This window comes from Corvus hawaiiensis, chromosome 13 (genome assembly GCF_020740725.1).
Source record: "Corvus hawaiiensis isolate bCorHaw1 chromosome 13, bCorHaw1.pri.cur, whole genome shotgun sequence".
Classification (NCBI taxonomy): Eukaryota; Metazoa; Chordata; class Aves; order Passeriformes; family Corvidae; genus Corvus; species Corvus hawaiiensis.
In genome coordinates this window covers 6639885-6661381 of record NC_063225.1, presented here as the reverse complement: position 1 = coordinate 6661381, position 21497 = coordinate 6639885, and the positions used below count along the sequence as shown (strand labels likewise).

Here is a 21497-nt window from a genome sequence, read left to right as displayed (position 1 = left end):
ACACATTCTCCTCCCTGCCCCAAACTAAGATGAACCAGCTTTTATTGTTTTTAGGAAAATTCTGTTCTTCCCCTCATAATGAAGTCATGAAATAGTGTGAATATAAGCTTTGACAGCAGATCCCCCAAACAAACAAGCTAAGGACAGGAGAAATTGTTCTGCAAAGCCAGGTTCTCACAAGCTGTGTTTGAAAGTGGGCAGGAAAGGCAGCAAGAAGAGCTCTCTTCCCCTCATTAGCAGTCCCAGATTAGTTCTGTTAGTGCGCAGGAGGCTGGAGCTGGGATTGGATACGGACCCAAATGTCTCCTTGCTTATTCAGAGCTTATCAGAACACCCTGAACTTTCAGCCTTGCAAATACTGAGCTGGAAAAAGCAGAGCGAGCTCTCTGGGGAGAATTCGTGTTCATTTTTACCTGTGGTTGGGTCAGAAATACTTCAAAGATAGATTTCCTTGTGACATTTGAAGTTTTCTCATTCAGGAGCCTGCCAGAGCTTGAGCTCTACAGAGGCAGATATTTATGGGGTCAGAGTTTCAGAAAATCTCAGCTTTCATAGAGTCACCAAAATAAATGACCTGCTTTTCAAAAAAGGTCTCATCACTGAAAAGACACCAAGCCTTGTGTCCCACAGGGAGCTGGTGAATTCCAAAGTCCCTTTGAAATCAAGATCTCATTGTGAGGGGTTTGCTTTTAGATATCTGACTGGAGATATTTCGAGCTAGAATTTTCAAGGGGTTTGTGAAGCAAAAATGTTACTAAACTCTTTGAGGCACAAAAGTAAGTACAAAGCTGGCTAACTGTAGAAAGAAACATCCCAATCCTCAAGTTCAAAGAAAAAAGGGAGAAACAGAAAAATGAATATGACCTTAGTACACCAAGAGGAGAGGTTTATATAGGGATAACTGTCTTTTGTGTTTGCCACATGAAAATAATGGAAATAGAATGAAGTCAAGGGCTGGGGTTTAATCCCAAATCTGTACTTACATTGCATCAAGCAGGGCTTCTGGGCCAGCATAACTGGTATGACCTACAGCCCCTGATGACTCCCTGCAATCCCAGTACGTGTCCATCAAGACACACGCTCTTCCTCCTCTAGCAGTTATTCCAAGAGCTGCTTTATTTCCCTTCCAGATGCTCTGTCCTATTGCATGGCTGGCTCTCACTGTGGGCCATGCTGGATCCTGTCCTGATTCTTGGAGATCTGGGAGGCTTTGCTGTCTTTGGCTGATGGAATTTGGCTTGCCTATTGTTCAAGGGAAAAAATTGTTCATCCAAACCTTTCTTCCCAGTCTCACTCCCAATAACTAAGCCTTGTATTTTGACCTCAGGGACATGTAGATAGTGATGCAAAAGGGATGTTGCCCAGTAGCCTCAGCTTAAATCTGCATGCTGCACTTTAATTGCATTCCACAGACCTTAAAAGAAAACCTCCATTGACTACATCTGATCCAGGACATATGAGCAAACTGAGAAGTTAGCAGGCAGAAGGAACTGACTGCACAGCTGATTTGTCGGTTGGGACTTTGGGCTGAAGAAAAGGGAGTTTCTAACAGCTTTGAAACCTGGAGTTTCTAACAGCTTTGAATTTTGAGTCACTAGATCCACCTTTAAATTTTCACTTATTTATCCTTGAACACCCCTTTGATTTTTGCCCTGTGGACCTGCAGATTGTGAGCTGCCTTGACCAGATCCAGCCCACAGTGACCAGCACTGGGGCCACAGCACATTCTGGTAAAATTCTGCTGCTTTTGGGGAGCTGCCTCTCATCAGCATGTGAACACCTCCTGAGTCAGAGCCACCCAGGCATGACTATACATGACATACAACACAAGAAGAAAGTCATCAGAAGATCCTGATATCAGCTGGTCACTAGGAAAAGGTGTCCCAGCTGCTGCTCACTGCATTAGAAGAGCTGTTTGCCAGCGGCACTTACCCAACATCCCTTTGTTGGAACTGGACAAGCACATATCCTTCTCAGCACTGGGAAGAACAAATCCAACCACAAACACCTCCACCCCATCTGCCATCAGTGCCAACCCTAAAACAAAGAAGAGAGTCCACTGGAAGCGTCCGTGGCCACACTCCTCAATGATGTTCTCGTACTGGTGGGCGAGTTGCTCCTCGTCCTCCATCCTCTCGGCCATAAGGTCAGCACGGTCTCTGTACTCATCATCCACAGCAGGGGCTCGCTTCTTCTGCTTTTCTTTAATGTCATCTGGGTGTGGGATCCCTTGGTACTCCCCCTCATAGACCTCATCATCCTCATCGTGGCCTTCTGTAACATCACTCTGGGCATCCTCTTCCTGCACGGGCTCATCCCTGCCCCGGTAGTAGCCATCATTGTGTGCATCATAGTTGCCATCCTGGTACCTGTAGTCATCTGAGACCTGGTTTGTGTTTCTATATCCATCATCCATTCTGAATGGAGAATTCTAAATGCTGTAGGTCACTGTGTAGATATGCTAAAACGTGTATGGATTTGCACAATTTCTGGTGTTGGTTACTTGAACATATCTTCTCTCCGTTCTCTGGAACTGATGGGATGCAAAGCTTCCCAGGCTCAGAAGGAGAATTATATATAAAGGTTCTCTTTGACAGAGTCTCATGCAGCTTTTGGTAATGCTTCACTTTTCAGCTGTCATTTGTGACTTGCTGGCTTCTGTGCTTTGGGTGAGAAAAGCTGCTGTCTGGGGAACGGCGAGGGAACAGCAAATTGCACAGCCGGGGAGCTAGGACGATTTGACAGGTTTTTCCTGATTCATTGTGGTGCTGAAGGTCATGTCCTGAGAAGGAGGAAACAATAGCAATGAAACAGCAGTAAGCTTGCAGGTACACATGCGCTGAGTTTAATGCCCAGCATTTTGAATACATGCTTTTCCTCTGAAAAAATATGGCAACAGAGGAATGTTTTTGCATCATCAAAACCCAAAGCCTCAGAAAAAACCAGAGCATTAAAATGTACCAAGTTCAGTGGGAGCCCAAAGTAGAATGTAAAGTACCATGTGGTCCTAATTTCTGTCATTCCTGGAAGTCCTGCCTCCCATATGTGGTCCTGCTTTCCACAGAGACTAGAACAGCACTGGGCTGCGTTGATCCAACAGAGCTCTCAGGTTGCTAAATATGTTTCCATCCATCTCCACAGAGCACACTCCTCCCTGGTCCCTACAACTGGCTAACATCATAATGAGACAAAATATGACCTTGGTTTTCTTTTTCATCCAAATCCCAAAATTAATTTTATTTATTGGCTTCTTTTTTTCCCTAGTGTCTCTCCATCTGTATGCCAGGTGTACAACTGGCACACAGCGTCTGCCAAGATAAAGTCACCAAAAGTCACACCAAGCTCTGTTCTCCCCGTATCTAAACATCAAAAGGGGATAATTTTTACAGAGAGCAAAAAACAAAGCTAATACAGAATCACTGCTGTCTGTAGGGACAACCAAGGAAAGTCAAGACACATTTAAACATATACTCCTTCTGGACACCTGATTTCCATTATTTTCCAGGCAGTTTCCAGCCAGCTGGCTCTCCAGCGTTCCCCTGCCTCACACAGCTGCAGACACAGAGTTTGGAAGGAGAAGCACATGGGAAAGGGAGTGGAGTCACGCCAGAGCAGCCAGCACAGCGTAGGCATGCACAGAACGTGGATTTTGCTTTAAGCTTTGAGCTACTTGCCTAAATAAAGTGTAAATGAGCTATGGATTGACATGGGCAGGCACAAGCCTGTGGCTACGTGGGCGTTGTTACCTACACAGTCAGTTGACCTATAGAAGCACACGCAAAAGCACACACTGTAAATAACAGTGCTATATGCAGCTAAAATGACTTCAGAGAAGACATTCAGTAGCACTCTGTAATAAAATGCTCAGAAGGGCTTCACTCCTGCTGCAAACACTGTGATTTTTCTGGCAGCCCAAGTGCTCAGGGTAAGGAAGGAGTAGAGGCTTTGACTTCTCTGCACAGATTATTGGCCATGCCTTGCCTGTTCTGTTCATGGAGCTGCTCCAAGGAACTTTATACAAGCTTCCTCTGCATTTCTGCTTATCTACCTGTTTATTTGTGGCCCACAATTACAACACAGCCTCTGCAGAGCCTGCCAGAACTTCTTCCTTTTCTCTGCCCCTCTGCTATTTGTCACTACATTCAACGTGTTTTCCTCTTCCCTTTCTTCATGCTGAATCACACCATACATTTTGCATCAAGTGAAAAAGGAAACAGGGCATTGTTCCAGGGCTCAAAAAAGAGTGATCGATAAAGTAATAGCAAAAAAAATTCAAAAAATCCCAAAGGCATTCTGATCAGGTTATAATGATCAGGAGTCTACAGTGCAGGGAGCAGTAAAGAGAAGTATTTGCATTGGCACCAGAGCTGATAATGTGCAGGGGAGTTAATACCTCTGACAGCCATCAGAAGCACTTAAGTGAGTTCTACAGCTCTTGCTTCAATGCTGGAAGGATACCTTTAATGGTTAAAAAAAGTCCAAAAGTACTTTAGAGTCTCAGAACCTCCCAGTCCTGAAGCAACTTTCTTGATTACACAAAGATTTGTGTCATGACTGAACATCATGTTCTCCAAGGCAGTAAAATGTAGTTCCACAGAGACATATTTTCTTTTGAAAAGTAGGGGAAAGAGCCTTTTCTTTAAAGAGAAAAAACAAAAGAACAATATGTGCAAAAGAACATTAGGCTTTGCTTTGGAAGTCTTTAAGAATCATCTGCTGGCAGGTCATGCTTCAAAGCAACCTCAAATGTTGGAGCAGGAAGAGCAGTGACCTCACTGTGTTTGTCCCTTTCGGGTTGCTACAGAACTGGATTGAAAACTCATTTTAGGAAACGAAGTAACAATAACACTAATGATCAATAGCAGAAGTGATCAGACTCTGAGTCTCCACAGACCCTATCTCTCTTTTCAAAAGGTAAAAGTATGTTCTTGAAGACCAAGTGCTGGAAATCTTTTTGTTCTCTATTTGAAAGCTGCTGAGGCTTAAAGCTGGGCTCTTTGCCTCCCAAAACAACAGGATCAAAGATCACAAACTTCGAAAAGACCTATTGAAGCATCCGTGCTCTTTCACTGACACACAAAGATTGGCATTTACAAGATGGAATCACATCTTGGGCAGCCTAAGAAATAATGACATGAGCTGATGAGTCTCACAGACCGGTGACCGTCACCTGTGTGGGGAAGAACACGTAATTCAGAGAAAAGGTCATGGCAAAAAACAGTGACTGGGTTCCCATTCAGTTTGTAGGACGGATGTTTTCTGGGATCACCCTAGGAGAAGGGGCAGTGCAGAGAGGCAGGCTATATATTCAGAATGCTACACTTTTCATATTTCACACCACTTGTTTTCTTTCGTTGCCACATATGCACAGGCTGATTCACTCCAGACCTGATTCTTTAACACCCTTTCACTCAAGCTGAGCTGCACTCACTCATTAACAGCCCCATTTAGCATTTAGATGCGAAATCATGATGTGTCATAAAGACGGCAGGCTTGGATTGCTATAATTACCCTTCACAGTGATGCATGAGAGCTTGAGACAAATATACACATCACACCAAGCCTATTGTAGCAGGGTGGGTGTCAGTCTCTTCTCCCAGATAACAAGCAACAGCACAGCAGGAAACGGCCTCAAGTTGTGCCAGGGAAGTTTCAGACAGGATATTAGGAAAATTGCATCATCAAAAGTGTTGTCAAGCATTGGAACAGGCTGCCCGGGGCAGTGGTGGAGTCACCATCCCTGGAGGTATTTAGAAGACATCTAGATGTGACACTTGGGGACATGGTTTAGCGGTGGGCTTGGCACTGCTGCATCAGTGGTTGGACTTAATGATCTTAGAGTCCTTTTCCAATCTAAATTATTCCAATTGCAACCCTCGACCCTTTTAAACTGCCAGTTCCCTTTCTGAGACAAACAAGCGAGGTTTAAACCCACAACAAACGTCAGGTTCCATAAGGCAGAGTCTGCAGGGGCAGGAAGGCGAAGCAGGAAATCCTCATTCTGAGTCTCCCCAAAACTCCCCAGCCCAATAAACTGTTGGACACAGAAACTGGGAATATGTTGGAATTCAGTTCCTTTCCTCCTTTATTTAAAATACACCTTGCTATTCTCTTGTACTCTTTAGCTCTTTAGTTAGAGATTGCATACTTAGCAGGAATTCAGTCATTTGAGCTCTGCAATTTAAAATAGTAACTTAAAATCTTACATATCCTCATAATAGAAACAGTATCTTCTCTAGGAAATGGGATGTTTAAAAAAAGCAGATTAACACCTGCATTTGCATCTATGAGAGGGTGTATAGGTAAGTCTGGCATGCTGAGGTCATAAACTGGGGGCTGGAGGGTAGCAGAGCTTGGAGGGGGTACAGAGAAGGGTGAGTTTCTTGTGCCTGGTACTAAATGAAGAGAAGCCAGGGCTTGTCAGAGAGCTGAGTTCTAGCAGAGAACAGAAATCATGTGGAATTAGTGAGCAGGGCAGCTATGAGAAGGGTTTTCTTGTGAAATATTGCACCTGGGGGCATGATGGAGTTTCTGGAAGAGCAAAGAGAGCGAGGTTGTTGCTTCGTGGGAACACGAGCCGTGGGTGCACACACGTAAATGGATAATGCACGTCCGTGATGTGGATCCAGCAGGGACAGAGCCAAGGCTGGGAGCTGCTGCCCAGGGCCTTTCTCTCTGCATGCTCAGGAAGGGACAACACTCAAAATCAACAGCAGGAAGGAGAGGTTATTTGAACACTAAGGAGAAGGAGAAGGACGGGACACCATAGAAATGCTTTCAAGGGATCTTTAGCATTCACCAGCATAATCCCTGTAAAACAGATGGCAGAGCAGTTTAATATTCTGCCTGAAGGACGACTCCTCCTGCAAAACATCCTCACCCCCAGAGCTGCTTTCTGCTGACAGCAATGGGAAGGTGCCCAGATCCCACAGTGACCATAAGGACATTCTGCACTCACAAAGCTGATGGTAAAAAAATTCCTGAGGATAAATTTTCCTCACTGACAGGAGAAAGATGATTATGTAGATAGGGTTCTGTGAAGTTCCAATCTCAGATTCCTAATGAGGTTGCAAGTAATTGATCTGTTTGTACACACAAAAGGACCGATTTTTGAGGTGCCTAACAAATCTCAGCTCCCAGGGGAGCAGCATCCCGGATTTCAGGCAGCCAGCAATGACACCAGCGTTATCAGACAGGCTGAGCACTGTGGCAAGGAGTGATTACTGTGCTGCTAGAGGGAAGTGCTGCAGGCTGAGCATCCTGGGCTCTGTTCCTTGGCCTCTTGGCATCTCTGTGTCCCTCCAGGCTCCACATTAGGACAGCACAGCTTTCTTCTGGCGGGAATTGCAGACCCCTTGAAGCTGTGGTTATATGAATATATGAATGGATGGCAACTTGTGTCCCCAAAAGCTTAAACCTTAAATAAACCAGAATTTGGGGAAAAAAGGTCTCTCTGCTCCCAGCTTCACAGCTGAGGACCAGGAAAAGTGCTCCTGGGTCTTTTCAGGTTTTCAACAAAGACTTGAAGTCTAGCTTTTTTTTTTTTTTAACTAAGAAAAATGCTATTTTACCTCAGGAGAACTTCGAAAATTTCCCTCTTTCCAACTAGTATAAATAACAATAACATTTATTTTTAAATCTAAAAAATTAGACTGCAATCCCATATTTCACAAAAAAAAATGCTTTCAGATCAGGTCCATTATAAATTCTTCATCTTATACTGTACAAAGTTGCCCTTTTCATTGGCATCTAAAGAAAAAAAAATAAAAGGAGGTGCATGGAGATTTGTTTCAAACTGAAACAAAATATTTCATTTAAGAAACTCCATCCTGTCAGCTTCTTGATCCATTTTTTATTAGAAATATTCTTTGAAACTGATTTTTTTCCCCCTAAATAATTCAGGTTTGGAAAAATGGCATGTTTTTACCAACAAAAATTTTAACAGGAATTCTGATTATGCTCTCATGAATGTAAAATTGTCTCAGGTGCACCTTTAATAAGATAATATAGAGAAATACAATATAGGAAAAGAAATCCTGCTATTTATATGCACATGACTAAAAGTATCTGACCTCTGAGCGGCAGAAAAGGGTTTTTCTTCCACAGGGTTCTGATTATTGTTGGGGGGTCTTTTGGGGTTTTTTGGTAACATTGAAATTGCTTCTGCAGCCACACAATTCAACATCCAGAAGAGAGCGGAGCAATATCATCATTCTCCTGGACAGATGGCGAGGCTGGGCTCTTGGCAAGGATCCTGCACAGGGAAAAGCAGCAGGATCTGAAGAGAATCTATATGTGAGGGAAGGTAGAAAAAGGAAATGAGGGGGCTTCAAATGCAAAAAGGTAGAAACCAAGTGAAATCATAAGTCAGGGAGTAAGAACAGGCATTAATGGTTCAAACTATGCTCAGAATAAAGGGGGAATGGCCAGGGAAAGATGGAAGTCCTGACATATTATTGATCCACAAACTGTGGAAAAAAAATGCTTTGTAGTAACAGTTGCTCCTGCCTTCATATCCAAGGATTATAAACGCATCTGGGGCCATCTCTGTTAGAGCTCAGCCCTAAGCCTTATTAATTCTTGCTTGACTTTTTGCTTCTCTCTTTCACTGCCAAAATAACAGCAGAAAAGTCTCAGAGCATAGGACTCTGAAACACTTTCAGAGTAATTTGGCTGTGGAGGACATCACTCAGTCAAAAAAAACCCAAACCAAACCAATGATTGACCATTATTTTAGGGGGGTGATTGTATCAAAATAGACTGCATCTCTTGCAGGTCTTCAGCAGCCCCTTTCCTTACAGTGCCTTTCCATCAAATATCCTAGTCAATGGTGGTGAAGAGCAGTGAGTCCCTGGGGAGTTTCCAGGAGGATGTTCTCAGATCTGGCAGAGAATCAGTGAGATTTAATCAGCTGAAGACCTGGTCTCTTTTCTTTGAAATACAGATCAGCCCTCAGGATGTAATTTTTTACAGGATTTTAGACAGGTAAAGGAACACTATATATATCATTAGGAAAAAAATTTCCATCTGATTCCTCTCAGTGTCACAGGACTAGATGCAAAATTAGTCCTTGCAATTAATGTCCAAAAGAAACCATGGTCATCAAGCAATCTTGAAGGAGGACTATATCACAGTCCCAGGCTGAAAACCCATTGCAACTGGAGCAGTATTAGATCCAGTATAATTTCTGAGGTCTCTTTTCTTCTCTTGTTCAGAAAAATCAAGGAGGGTATAGGAGTTTTCTGGTTCTCTTACTCAGTGACATGGTAGCTGGAAGCAAAAAGGAGCTACTCTGCCATCAAAGACAACAAGATTACATGGAAGGGCATGCCAATATATGTTTCTCAGGTGTAAAATTATGTGTTAATGGCTACAACAATCAACTGTGGCTGCAAACGCAGGAGGCTAACTGGGTCTAGGCAACAACAGATTTAAAAATCAAAGTCTGTAGCAGAGCCTACCTTTAAAAAGAATTTCCTCTGAACCGTGGAAAAAGAGGTGTCTTTTGTTGTAGCTTCAGAGGAGAGCACTGTATTAAGTGAAAACTAAGAAAAAAGTTCTCTGAAACCTTTTTTATTATTAAGAAATTATTTGATAGATATGTAACACAGGTTCAAAAACTCTCCACGGAGCTTGTTAAGCAAGCTATGTGTGCCACAGATTCTGGGAAGAAGAGAAAGCTATTTGAAAGTCATTGACTTGAAATCATCTGGTTCAAAGAACTGAATTTCAGCAGTACAGATGGCACCTACTGATTGCTCCCCCACAGCACAGGTAGGACATATAGGGTAAAAGTCCTCTGTGCAGTGTGAAAAACATTGATTTGCTCAGAGATGCTGCCGGGGTCTCTGGGACAGGACCCATTTATTCACTGTTCCCACACTGTAGGTTGGAAAAGATATTGCTGATGCAGTCCTGATATATCAAGAAATGCAGGGAAACCAGGGCTGGAGTAATTTAGTGTGTTACCAGCAGACCTGATTAATTATTTAGAGAAAGCATTTTAGTTCAAAATTCTCTGCTACAAAGTCAATTGAACTGAAGTCCTCCCACCGTTTCTGGATAATCTCTATTGATCTGTGGTGGGTTTTACACATTTCTGGGCAGGTGCACATGGTGTATGTTTGTTCCACTGGGAGAAAATACTTACTGCATTATTTGATCCCACAGTCCTGTGTTACACAACGTTCTGTGAGGAGAAACTATTGTGCTTGAAGCTGAAGCATTTACAGCAGCCCTTGGATTTGGAAGCAGAGATGGACAGGGTATGAACACAAATAGTCCAGTTGTTTGATTGAACTGTCCTGATTTATGCTGAGTAAGAATCTGCCTGCACTGCTCCAATGCCTTTACATTTTTTCATTCTCACCCATCCCACTGGGGGAGATTTCATGTTTCCAGCACATTGTACACTCCAATGCCATTGCCTTGTGTGGTGGTGGTGGTGACTCTCACAGCAAAGTGGCTGTGGGCTGAATTCACCTTATAATCCACTATGTTATGTTATGAACTGAGGGACAGAAAGTCTCCCAGATTGTTAGAGGGAGATTATATCTTAAAGTCTGATACTCTGTTGGTGCAGACGCTTTAAAGGTCATATCTAAGACAGTAAGTGCTAAAGCAAGCTGGCACAGCAAACATGCAGCAGATGAAACAGGGAACAAGTATCAGCCAAGCAGAATAAACAGCTTTTCTGAAGTTAGGGGCACAGACTAGCAAGTTGGGTGTTCATGAGATAGATACAGAGAGGAATGCTTAACTGTAGGAGTTGGAAAGCAACAGCTTAGCAACACGTATCTATGTAAGGAGGGACAGACTACACATTAGGATTCCAGAGAAAGGCCATAAAAGGTCAATTTGACAAGCTGAATATGGATAATGAATTGAGACAGATGGTGTAAGAGTATGGTAGCTAATAAATAATGAACAGACTTGCTTCAAGGAGCAAACGCGGGGAGAAGTTGCAGCCGCGAGCTTAGTCAGAAGGGAGGTGGTGAAGGGGAAAAGAACAAAACCATGGAGGATGGAGGAGAATCACAGCAGGAGGGCTGGTGGGAGAGGAGTGTCTGCTCTTATGTGCCAGAGTTTTGTGGAAATGATAATTCACCCAAAGAAAACTTAGAAATGCATATGCTTGAACTGGAATTTGGCCATCTTACTGAGATTAACAATTTTCTAGCTGAGAAATCACTCATGGTCTCTAAACATCTTCTAGATATCTGTTTCCTCTGCTCCTCCTCTCCCATTACCACAGTACCTAAGCAGCATACAGTGATCACAAGTCCCATCAAAGGCTGGGAAAGGTTCTCAGGTTTGTTTTGCACATCAAGACTTGAGGCAGAGAGGGGCTAGAAATGTATCTGAGCACTGAAATGGAAATGCTGTGTGCTGTCCCCCACATTCCAGGGGCCCCTGTGGACCAGCAAGGTAAGGATTTATTCCCATCTTCAAACCCAGCTATCCTCCACATGATGACCAAGATAAAGGTGAGCTTTGCTGCCCCACAAACATTTTCCTTAATGTGGAGCTGAGGCACAAACCCTGGCCTGGACACCAAGTAATACTTAGAGGTGTCCCAGTGCAGATGGAAATAAAGGAGTTTTCCCAAAATCACCTGGGGGAGCCATACCAGAGCCAAACAACCAGCACATGTTTTTGCTATTTGTTTGTCTTTTTAAATATCATAACGAGCTAGAATCTTTGAGGCTTTACTGCTTATTAATAAGCCAGTCTCGCTATCAGCATTGCACCTGGCAGCATAAACCAATAGGAAATTGGATGTTTATTCAGAAACAACAGTGCCCTGGTGCCCTTTCATGAATTTGAGCATTTCTACGTGTGTTTGCCCTTGAACAGCTTATTAGGTTTAACCTTACTTGAGGCCCTGACAAGCTCCCAGAGAGGAGTGTAAGGAATAACCTTGGAAATAAACTGCTTGCAATTCAGCAGATTCTGCCTGTGTCAGACAGCAAACATCCCTGATTAACTATAAACTGCTTAGCTTATTGGCAAAGACGTGCCTCTGGCTACAAAGGGGATTTTTATTTCATCACACTTGCAACCTGAGTTATTAAATAATGAGCTGCTTAATTAACTAATTCGTTAATACATGGCTGTGATGAATAGATTTGCTCCAGTGACAGAGTCATGAAAGCAGAAAAAACCCCTGATTTCTAAGTACTGCTTTCTTTCAGGAGGGATTTTATTTGAGCAAGTATCCTATTAATTACTTCTTTCCTTCTTTTTCCTGCCTCTACCTAACAGAGCAGCCTCAAGGTCTGCTCTGTTTTCCCCCAGCTCTCCCTGCTCTTGTCCTTTCCTCTTTTTTGCCTTGCTCCCTCTGGATCCATGCAGCCAGTGTCTTCAGAGTGTTGTGCCACAGAATGACCCCTTGCCCAGTACTCCCACACTGCTGTGGCCAGGAAGTCTCATAATCCCCAATCTCAGATGGAAGGTGGCTGTGGTACTGATAAAAGCCCATCCATTATTGCCCATGATCACCTTCCCATCACTGGGGGACCAACCAGCCTCCCCACTAATGGAGACAAAACAATTTACTGCACCTCACAGCAGCCTTTGCAGGATTGTTATCTCCTGTTTTCCATGGTATTGGAGTGTGTTGAGAAAGGACTCTAGTAGAGACATTTCCACAGGCTGGAAACCACTCCTGCCATCAGGAACAGCTCTTTCCCAGCCCAGGATGCTCAGGCATCAGTCTCTTGAGACAGCTGCTCGCCAGCTCCAGGGAAGTGTACAAATGCACTGGCCATGCCAGAATTCTCGCTCGTTCCCAGAAATCCCCTACAGCCTGTCACAGACACAGCCAACCTTATGCTTCCATCATGCCCTTTAATACGATTGATCCCTGTGCTTCCCTTCGGGGCTGCCCAATGATCAAGCCTAAAGGGGCACAGTTATTATGAGATCAGATAAAAGGGCTGGTTCTCAAACCAAATCCAGCCTCTTTCCTTTCTGCATAAGACCTCCAATACAATTGTATTGTGGCCTCAAGGGCTTTCAAAATTGCAAATGCACTGTTCATTATCACCTTGCCTGTGGAGAAATACAAGCGCAAGCAGAAGCAGATTTAAAGAGACTCCTTTCAAGGTTAAGTGGCAGGGAAAATACTGGAGCAATTGCTTTTGCTCCATTCATGTTCACAGCATTTTGATTAGTTTAACCTTTTTTTTTTAATATGAAATTCTACTGAGGAGACCTGACTGAACCTTGTAGCAACCATGATCATTCAACAGATTCCATTGTCCAGCTATCAAATTCACTATGTGCCCCACATATATCACAAAACCTACCCATAAAGTGATGTCTTCTTCTGTGAGGAGGCAATTTGCAAAGCCTGTCTTAGCTGTACCTTAAATATCCCAGATTCTCAGATCTTTGAACAACCTACTTTTGAAACCAGCATCTTGAGGAAAGTCATAAAAAATTGCCATAGGGCCTGGAATATGTTGGTGTCGACTTAACAGCAACCTTACAGACAACAACTCTACATTTACACTTTTGTTTTATACTCATGAAGGATTTAGACTCAGAAGAGCACCCAGCAGTATTTTTGCACCTGCAGCAGAGAGGAATGGATAATTTGAGCACATGTAATCAGCCCCTTAACATTATGGAAAGTTGGGTTGCCTGGCAGTGGTTTTCCTAAGCCTCCCTCATTCCTTTTGTGTCCCTGCAGGAGACTTTAGGATAGGTCTCTGCAAGAGCAGCTCATTTACACAGAGCCTTAAGTTGGCCAGTATCCTGACAACCCAAAGTCATGTGGCTTTCAGCTGTGCCATGGGGCATTTGCTGTCTCACAGTCTTCTGAAATGATGTTTGTGCCTCTGTGGAATAGAGAAGGAAAGGAGGAAAAGACTGAAACAAAGAGAAGATGCTGTAGGAGCCAAAGAATGAGAGAAAGCAACAGCAGAGCTTGAGATACAGGAAAGGAGGCAGGACAAGGCAGGGGATGGTGAAGGTCAGAAAGGTAGGGGGAGAAAAAAGCATAACAGTACTGGTCTCAGAAAGTTGAGAAATGTTGCCTTGAGCCAGTAAAAAGAAGAAAAACAAACAAACAAAAAAACCCCAATTAGACTCAGCACTTCATAGCAGTGAGAAGGTTCTGCATTTCCTTCCCAAACACACTAATAAATTCCTGCATTCAGGTTGGACATTAATGATGAAAAAGCTTCATCTCCCCAAATTAATAGCCACAATACATCATCAGGCTGTAGCACTATACCCCATGTGTACGCAGAGAGAAAATCCTCAGCATCACCTGTCGAGGCAGAAGAAGGATTTAGCTGTTATTTATTGCTCAGTGTGACTCATGCCTGTGGGTAGGGGCGCGACAGTACAGATGGGAGTTAAAATCAGACTGCCATCGGGGGAATTTATGCCAGGAGAGTTGAATTCAGGCAACTTCTGCTTATGTTTTACCTGGAATTTCTCTATAAATTTGAACAGAGTAAAAAAACATTTTGAAAAATACGTGCCTGTGCAGACATTTGTCAGGACTCAGGCAGGTTTGATTAGAGGAAAGAAGGTTTAGTGACTTGGGCAACATCAAGAACTCTGTACATTTTCTCTAATTCCACAGATGGCTCGGTTAACCTAAGGCAAGACATTTAGTTACTCTTAGGTTTGGTTCTTTGTCTGCAAAATAGCTGTAATAACTTGTTTTCTCTACCTGTCAGAGATTGTGTAGGGAAAACACAGGCATAACTGAAAAGAGAATCTTGTAACCACTGATGGAGAGCTCCAAAGTTCACCTTTCTGGACTTCAGATTGTCCTTGCCAAGACCACTGTGATGTCGAAATTATGCTTGCAAAGACAGAGTCTACTGTGAATAACTTCCAATGTGCTGTTTCTGATCAGAATCAAGAATATTTCCAGCATGTTTCATAGCTCTCCTTCTGTTCCTCTCATTTCAGCCCTTGCCAAAGAAGACATGTAAGGACACAGACTCCCTGAAAATGAGAAGGCAGGTGAGAGAGATCTTGAAACTCAAGCATTCCCATGCAAAGGAGATGCTCTGACTTTCAGAGGGGGAGGGCAGGTATCTTTTGACGATCCCCATTGTCCCTGGTCCAAGTGTTCTCCTTTCTGCAGATACTGAAGTAAGAGGAATCCCTCTACCTGCTCCCAAAGCCCAGCCCTTTGGCCCAGCTCAAGGAGTTTTACAGCAGAAATGCCAGCTCCCTGGCAGTGAGTTTAGTGGAGGAATATGGCTCTCAGTAAAATTTAAGCAGCAAGGAACTTCATCATCTTCCTTCCTGCTAGGAGTCTGGGACTTGCCTCATGTACATATTGGCTGGTCTCCACTTGCCCTGAGCTTGTTTGCAAAATCATGTTTGGTATCCAGGCACCCTTTGCCTCAGCCCTCTCCACACCTCAGCTGGAACCCAGCTCTTTGTGTCAGCAGGCAAATTGAGGGACTGAGGTGGACAGCTGCACGTGGCCCCTTCTGAGGGTTTCATCTGTCAGTGTGTTATTACCCAGTTCCAGTCCTCATCCCGACACGCTGAGATCAAACCTCACCAGGCTCCTCGGGGACGTTTTGGCTGCCCGTCCTTTTGACTGTCATTCTGATAGTCCAGAGCTCCAGGAGAGCTGGCCATGCTCTGTGCGCTGCACAGCCAGGCACAACGGGCCCCAAAGTGCTGCTCTTGAAAAGCATGTCAGGGACTGGCTGCCAGGATTTGGGTTTCAAGTGCCCCCCTATTGCCAACCCTCCCCACAGCAGTGTTCCTCCAGGTGGCCTCCGATGACCAGATGCATGAGATCAGGGAGCATGGGCTTTCCTCTAGCTCCTGCTTTCCCAGGACTCACAGGGGAGCCCCTGAATTTGGCAGCATCTGCAGGTGGTGCAGCCTGAAATGTGTTGTCACACTTACTCCTACTGCTGATGCTGTTCCTCCCCACTGAGCTGCAGAGGTTGTGTCCTGCGCCCCGGCACAGAGCTCTGTTTTCTCTCCTCCCTTCAGCCCCAAGTCAGCTCGCGATGCTGTCAGGACTGAGTGGAGTCACCCACTGGCAGACGGCTCTGGTGGCCAAGTGGCTGCCAGATTAGCACACACCAAAGACCTGTGTTGGGAGGAAGGGAAGGCAGGACAAGATAGCACCTTCTAAAAGGTCTCCATGCATTATCTGCCTTCCTCACCCCCAATGTGGGCTCTGTTTTCAAGCATATGTTGGGACATGGGAAATATCTCTTGCAATGGGGGAAAAAAGAAAAAAAAAAAACAGTCTCTTTGTCCTCAAAATGTAAATGAGATGGACTTGCAGTCTCATAATAGGGAACAAAGGGATATTTAAGAAATTTGAAAGGCAAGAGATTAAAATCTTGCACAAGGAAATTCCTGTTTACACACTAACCTGTGGGGGCCCTGGGAATAAAAGGCAACGTCTTGGCAGCATTAAAAAGAAGGGATTGGATGTATTTGAGGAAAAAAGTCAGTTTCATTTGAGTTTCTTTTTCTACAACATGTTTTTTCTACTGGGAGAAATAAGTTCTTCAAGACATGAGGCAAATATCAAGAGAACTTCTCTCTGGTGTGGGCTGATCTGTAACTGTCCACCAAGAAGTTTTCTCGGACATATTTTGCGGGTGCCAACTGTCAGAGAGGGGATCCCAAGCTAGATGTTTCCCTGGGCTGTCAATCCTGGGTAGCAGTAATAGGAAGGCTGTGGAATGTCTTTCCCTTCACCTGCTGCACTGGACTTTTGACACAGAAATGACAACAGAAGATAAAGTGATATCTCAGCAAGTGGCTTCTGCTCCCCACAGGGAAGAGAGAATTACAGTCTATCACACCTGGAGTAAAGCTAAAACAAGATAAATTCAAGACTTTTGCTAGAAGCAGGAATCTTGGATGATGTATGGGAGAAGGCAGGAAGAAGTGGAGTGTGAGAGCAGGTGTCCTCCAGATGACAAGCCTGGGGGGATTAGCTGGCAAATTTCAAGGGGATAACAAATCAAGGCAGATCACACTAATGCCTCTTCAGGGGAAAAAGGATAGAATATCCCAGGTGAAGAAAGTGGCAAGAGGGTGATGATCAGAAGTTATTTATCAAAGTGTAACCTCACACTCCCTTGTCAGGGAGCCAGGGAATAGCCCACAGACACGGTGGATATCAAGCCTTTCAGCTAACACAGACTGAATAGGCAAAAAGCTGCTTTCTGATGGCACTTTAGTGATGAATGTAAAGTCTGGTGGCTGCAAAATCTTTCTGGTTGCCCAGGAATAAACAGCCAGAGCACAGAAACCCACAGTGCCAAACCTGCAGGAACAGATCCCGTCACTGCAAGCCAGGCAGGAGGGGAAAGAGGTGACCAGTTCCCCTCTTGCTTGTATGAGATCCCTGCAGGGAAGTGATGGTAGGAGACCATCATGGACCTGTGATTAACACCTCAATTTTGGACATTTTATATAGAAAGTTCTTTCTCTGAAACAGATTTTTTATAGGGCTCTGTGTGACTGCCATCTCTGTCTCTATTTCCTGTTTTGGGGATGGCATTGAGTGCTTTCTACCTTCCGAATATGCTGCGAGATACTTGGGAACAGAGGTAGGCAATGTTGCATCTCTGCTGGATAAGGGCATCCAAATTGCTGTTGCTTGGTAAAACTGGTGTGTTTGTGCTGTAGAGGAGGTTGGTTTTCAGGCCTGTGGAGTTGGTGCTTTGCCTGAGCACTGAATTCCCTCATCAGCTTTTCCAGCGAGGTGCAGATATGAGGAATCCAGGTAATGAATATGGAATGAGGACACTGCCGAGTCTCTACAGCCCCTGCACACATGGAAACCTCAAACAGATCTAGAGATGGGCACAGAGCTGACAGCTGAAGGCATTGACGTGCCTGCTGTGTTTTAAGCTCAGTGCTGGAAGAGGGCCAAGCACCGCCTGCCTCTTTTCCACAGTAAATGGGTTTACTGCTGGGATTGGGATGAGATGTGTTCTAAAACTGGTCTGTGGAAGGGTCTGTTATTTCCAAATAAAACAAGTTTCTCAATTCCCTGTAGGGAAGCTGGGGATTGGACACGGTGGCAGCTTCCATAGTTACCAATAACCCATGACTGGGGCTGGGTCCTGGCCAGACCCCCATGCTTTGAGGTGCTGGTGCCCAGAGATTGCTCCAGGACTGGCCTATGGCCTTTAGTGGAGGCAGTCATGGGCCACATCACACAGCTGCCTGGACATGACACAAGGATATTCCCTGCTCACTGCTTCCCATGGCCACGCGCTGCTGTGCAGGGCTGCTCACACCTGTAGGATCCAGGTAAAGCCTTTTTTCCACACAATTAGAGAGCAAGAAAAAGCCACACTATACCTCTGAACTAATCTGAGCCAGGCTCCACAACAACCTCTAGATGAGGCATTTGGTCCTTCATGGTTTTTTTAATTTTTAGTAAGACCTTATCTCATAAAATTTGGTGTCTAAAAGGTGTGTCCGTCCTCTACAGAGTGTAGGGAACAGCTTTACCTGCTTCCTAAGTGCCCCCTGCCCAGCTGTCCTCATCTAGACTCTCCTTCCAAGGTTCTGCAGGAGGTCTCTGTTCAACACCAGCTGCACGGTGCCTGAATTTGGGGTAGCAGAGTTTGATGCAGAGTTGAGAAGATTGCAGAGGTTTCCTGTCTGCAAGCAATGTACCTCGGAATTTCACTGTGAGATGAGCAGGATTTTCTCTGGGAAGTAACTCTCCCTAATCATTTAGAAATTACTCTCCTAATTTGTTGAAAACAAGGAAAATCTCTCTCCCTGAGGGTTCCCAATCTGTTGCTGTCTTTGACTGTTGCAAATTCTGGGGGAACTCCCCTGTGGTCAGAGCTGGGTGACCAGCACAGTTGTGCCACTCACTACAGTGGATTGCAAGCATAGCAAGGCTTTGTGAACCCAAATTCATCCCTATTTGCCTGTATAACCCCAGGGCTGCCTCAGTGCTGTTCCTACAAACAACAGCCACTTCTGCCCTTCTCACTCAGAGCACCCACCTCTCCCAGCCAGACTAAAAGCCAGTCTGAGCTCACAGAGCCCCTGGTACAGGCAGGGAAGTTTTGCCTGACTTTTCTGCCTACTTCTCCCATTTCCAGCACTTTGCAGGAGGGAAGCACCTGCAGCAAGGGGCTCCCCTGCAGCATGACATCATGCAGAGAGCTCCCTTGGCTCATGGACAGGGCTGATTTCTTCTGGTAGAGTAACCCTGGCTGCCAAGCGAAGGCAAAGCTGCTGATCCTTCGGCACAGCACCCTCAGCACCTGCCCCCAGCCACAGACCAGCTCCTTCTCAGACTCATTTCCACACTAACCTGACAAATCGCCCGCTGTGCTGCCACAGATGGCTGAGGCACTGCTGACTTTCTCTGCTCAAAAGTGGCCAAGCTTTCCAGCTTTCCTGCCCTCCCTGGCTCCTTTCTAGCTCAGTCATTCTGTGTGATTTCTTTTTTTTTAACATATTTGACATACTTTTTAGGAACTTACCAGCAACATTGGCTCATGCTGCTGGTCTATTCACCCCTGAGCTCTGGGATGCTGAGGAGCAGTGTCTGTACTTCAAAGGGTGCTAGAAATCACTGTGCTTTACTTGCTGTAGGAGACTGTGTGAAGAAAGAGTTGGAAAATCTGAATCAGCCTCCTGAGCTGATCGACTCTGAGAAGGGTAAGATCAGAGAATATTTAATTAGGTTCCTAATTACAGCAGGTATTAACTGTCATAAAATCACCTGTGTTTGGATCCCAGAGCAATGTGAGCTGGAGATTTCAGAGATATGCATTGCATAGATACACACAATTATTCCTTTGGCTTGATCCCAGCTGCAAGAAAAGCAAGGTGCACTATCAGTGACTGAAGATTTAACTCTAATGTGTCATTTATTCTTTCCACGATAAAAACACTATGAAGAAATCACACATGGGCAAAGATGGGTTCAAATACCATCAAGACCCACAGTATTTCAATCCTAAAGTAAAATCAAAATAATAAAAAAATGGGATTACTATTGGAAAGCTCATATGTTACGTGGAGAAAAAACACCTTACGTCTCCTTTCTGCATCCCTTCTAAAAATACAGTCCTGCTGAGAGGAACAGACATTGTTTCTTCCACATGATTCTGACTGAGAGCCCAGAAAATGGGGAATCTACTAGAAATCAGGGGAATAACTCTGAAGGTTAAAAAAATCAATCTGAAGTGTTTTCTACTCCTTGCTTGTCTGTCTCATCAGGCTGATAAAGCAAGAAAAAGCATCAAAAAATAGACAGGTTTTCTATGAAAAAAAAGAGGTGCTAAAAATGTTTTTTCTTCACATAAGTAATATTTTTCTTGAAAATTTGGCTGGCTTTCCCTGAGGATTCAAAGTTCTGCAGCAGGTTTAGTAATTTTCAGTGTAAATGGACAAAAGGAAACATTTGCTTCTCAAACATTTCTAATTTTTCCAGAACAGATGCCTTTTCTTTTGAGAATAAAATTTTTGGATGAACATTCTTTGACCAGAGGGAATGAACATGTTCTTCAAAGATAGATGGGGAGTTTCTCTTTTCCATGAACCTATTGGCTTCATTGGATGTTGTAAAGGGACTGTCCAGCTCCAGTAGAGCTGTCCAGGGGTGTTGGGACATTTGCAGCAGATGTAAAAGCCTGAAATTCAAACTGATGCTGAAATTTAGACAAAGCTTCCTGACAACAACATTTCTGGGGCTGAAGGACAGGATCTTGAGGGGATAGACAGAAACCTCATCCGTGGGGTTGCTGAAAGTCAAAGACAAACTGCTGTCAGTAACTTGTGTTAGCCTGCGCTGACTGTACCGCCGAGCCAGAAGTTTTGGGAGACCTTGCTTTAACCCTTCTATGAGTTAAAGATGGAAAAGACACCACCGCATGGCAGGAGGGGGTCAGTGCTGCTGTTGGTTTCCAACTTGCACAGGGTGTGAGGAGCAGCTTGTTCTCTACATCAGCCCAGTGGCAGGTAGATTAAACATCAGCTGGTGTCTGGCTGCTGAAAAGAGCATCCAAATGCCACCTAGAATTAAGGGGATAAGGCCAAGGCTGCCAGGAGATGTTAAATCCAGAGAACTTCATCTGTCTGTGCGTTTCTCTTGAGTCGTTGCTTTTGCAGTGGAGGAGCCCTTCACTGCAGGCAGAGCAAAGTGCTGCAAGCCACGGGGAGCACTGGGCTGATGAAATATAGATGAGAGCCAGGCAGGCTCCTCGGGCTGGGTAAATACATGCACTGTAATTGACTCCATCTTCAAGCAAGAAATGCTCTGCATAAGGATGCAGAACAGGCTCGTTTGGTAAAGTGTGATATGCACAATTGACTCAGCAACAAAAAGAAAGAAAACCCCTCCTGTGTGATGAGTAACTGAGTAGTAGCTAACAGGTAACTCCATTTTCAACCTTTCACCCTTTTTACTCCACCTATTTTCCATCACTCACTCAGATGCTATCTCTGATGTCCTGTGGAAGGAGCATCTGATGAAAGCAGATGCAGCACGGGCATAG

The 21497-nt window shown here is 44.4% G+C and overlaps 1 protein-coding gene across 3 annotated transcripts in view; it reads right to left on the bottom strand.

Moving 5' to 3' along the window:
- Positions 1-21497, bottom strand: part of SV2B (synaptic vesicle glycoprotein 2B) — a 64915-nt gene that overhangs the window by 28315 nt on the left and 15103 nt on the right. For 2 of the 3 annotated variants that reach the window (XM_048317725.1, XM_048317723.1), the window contains exon 2: positions 1933-2782. In XM_048317725.1, coding sequence (XP_048173682.1) covers positions 1933-2416 — 484 coding nt within the window. In that variant the 5' untranslated portion in view covers positions 2417-2782. Of the gene's footprint in view, positions 1-1932; positions 2783-19478; positions 19595-21497 lie in introns of all 3 variants that reach the window. The other variant, XM_048317724.1, reaches the window with a different exon arrangement.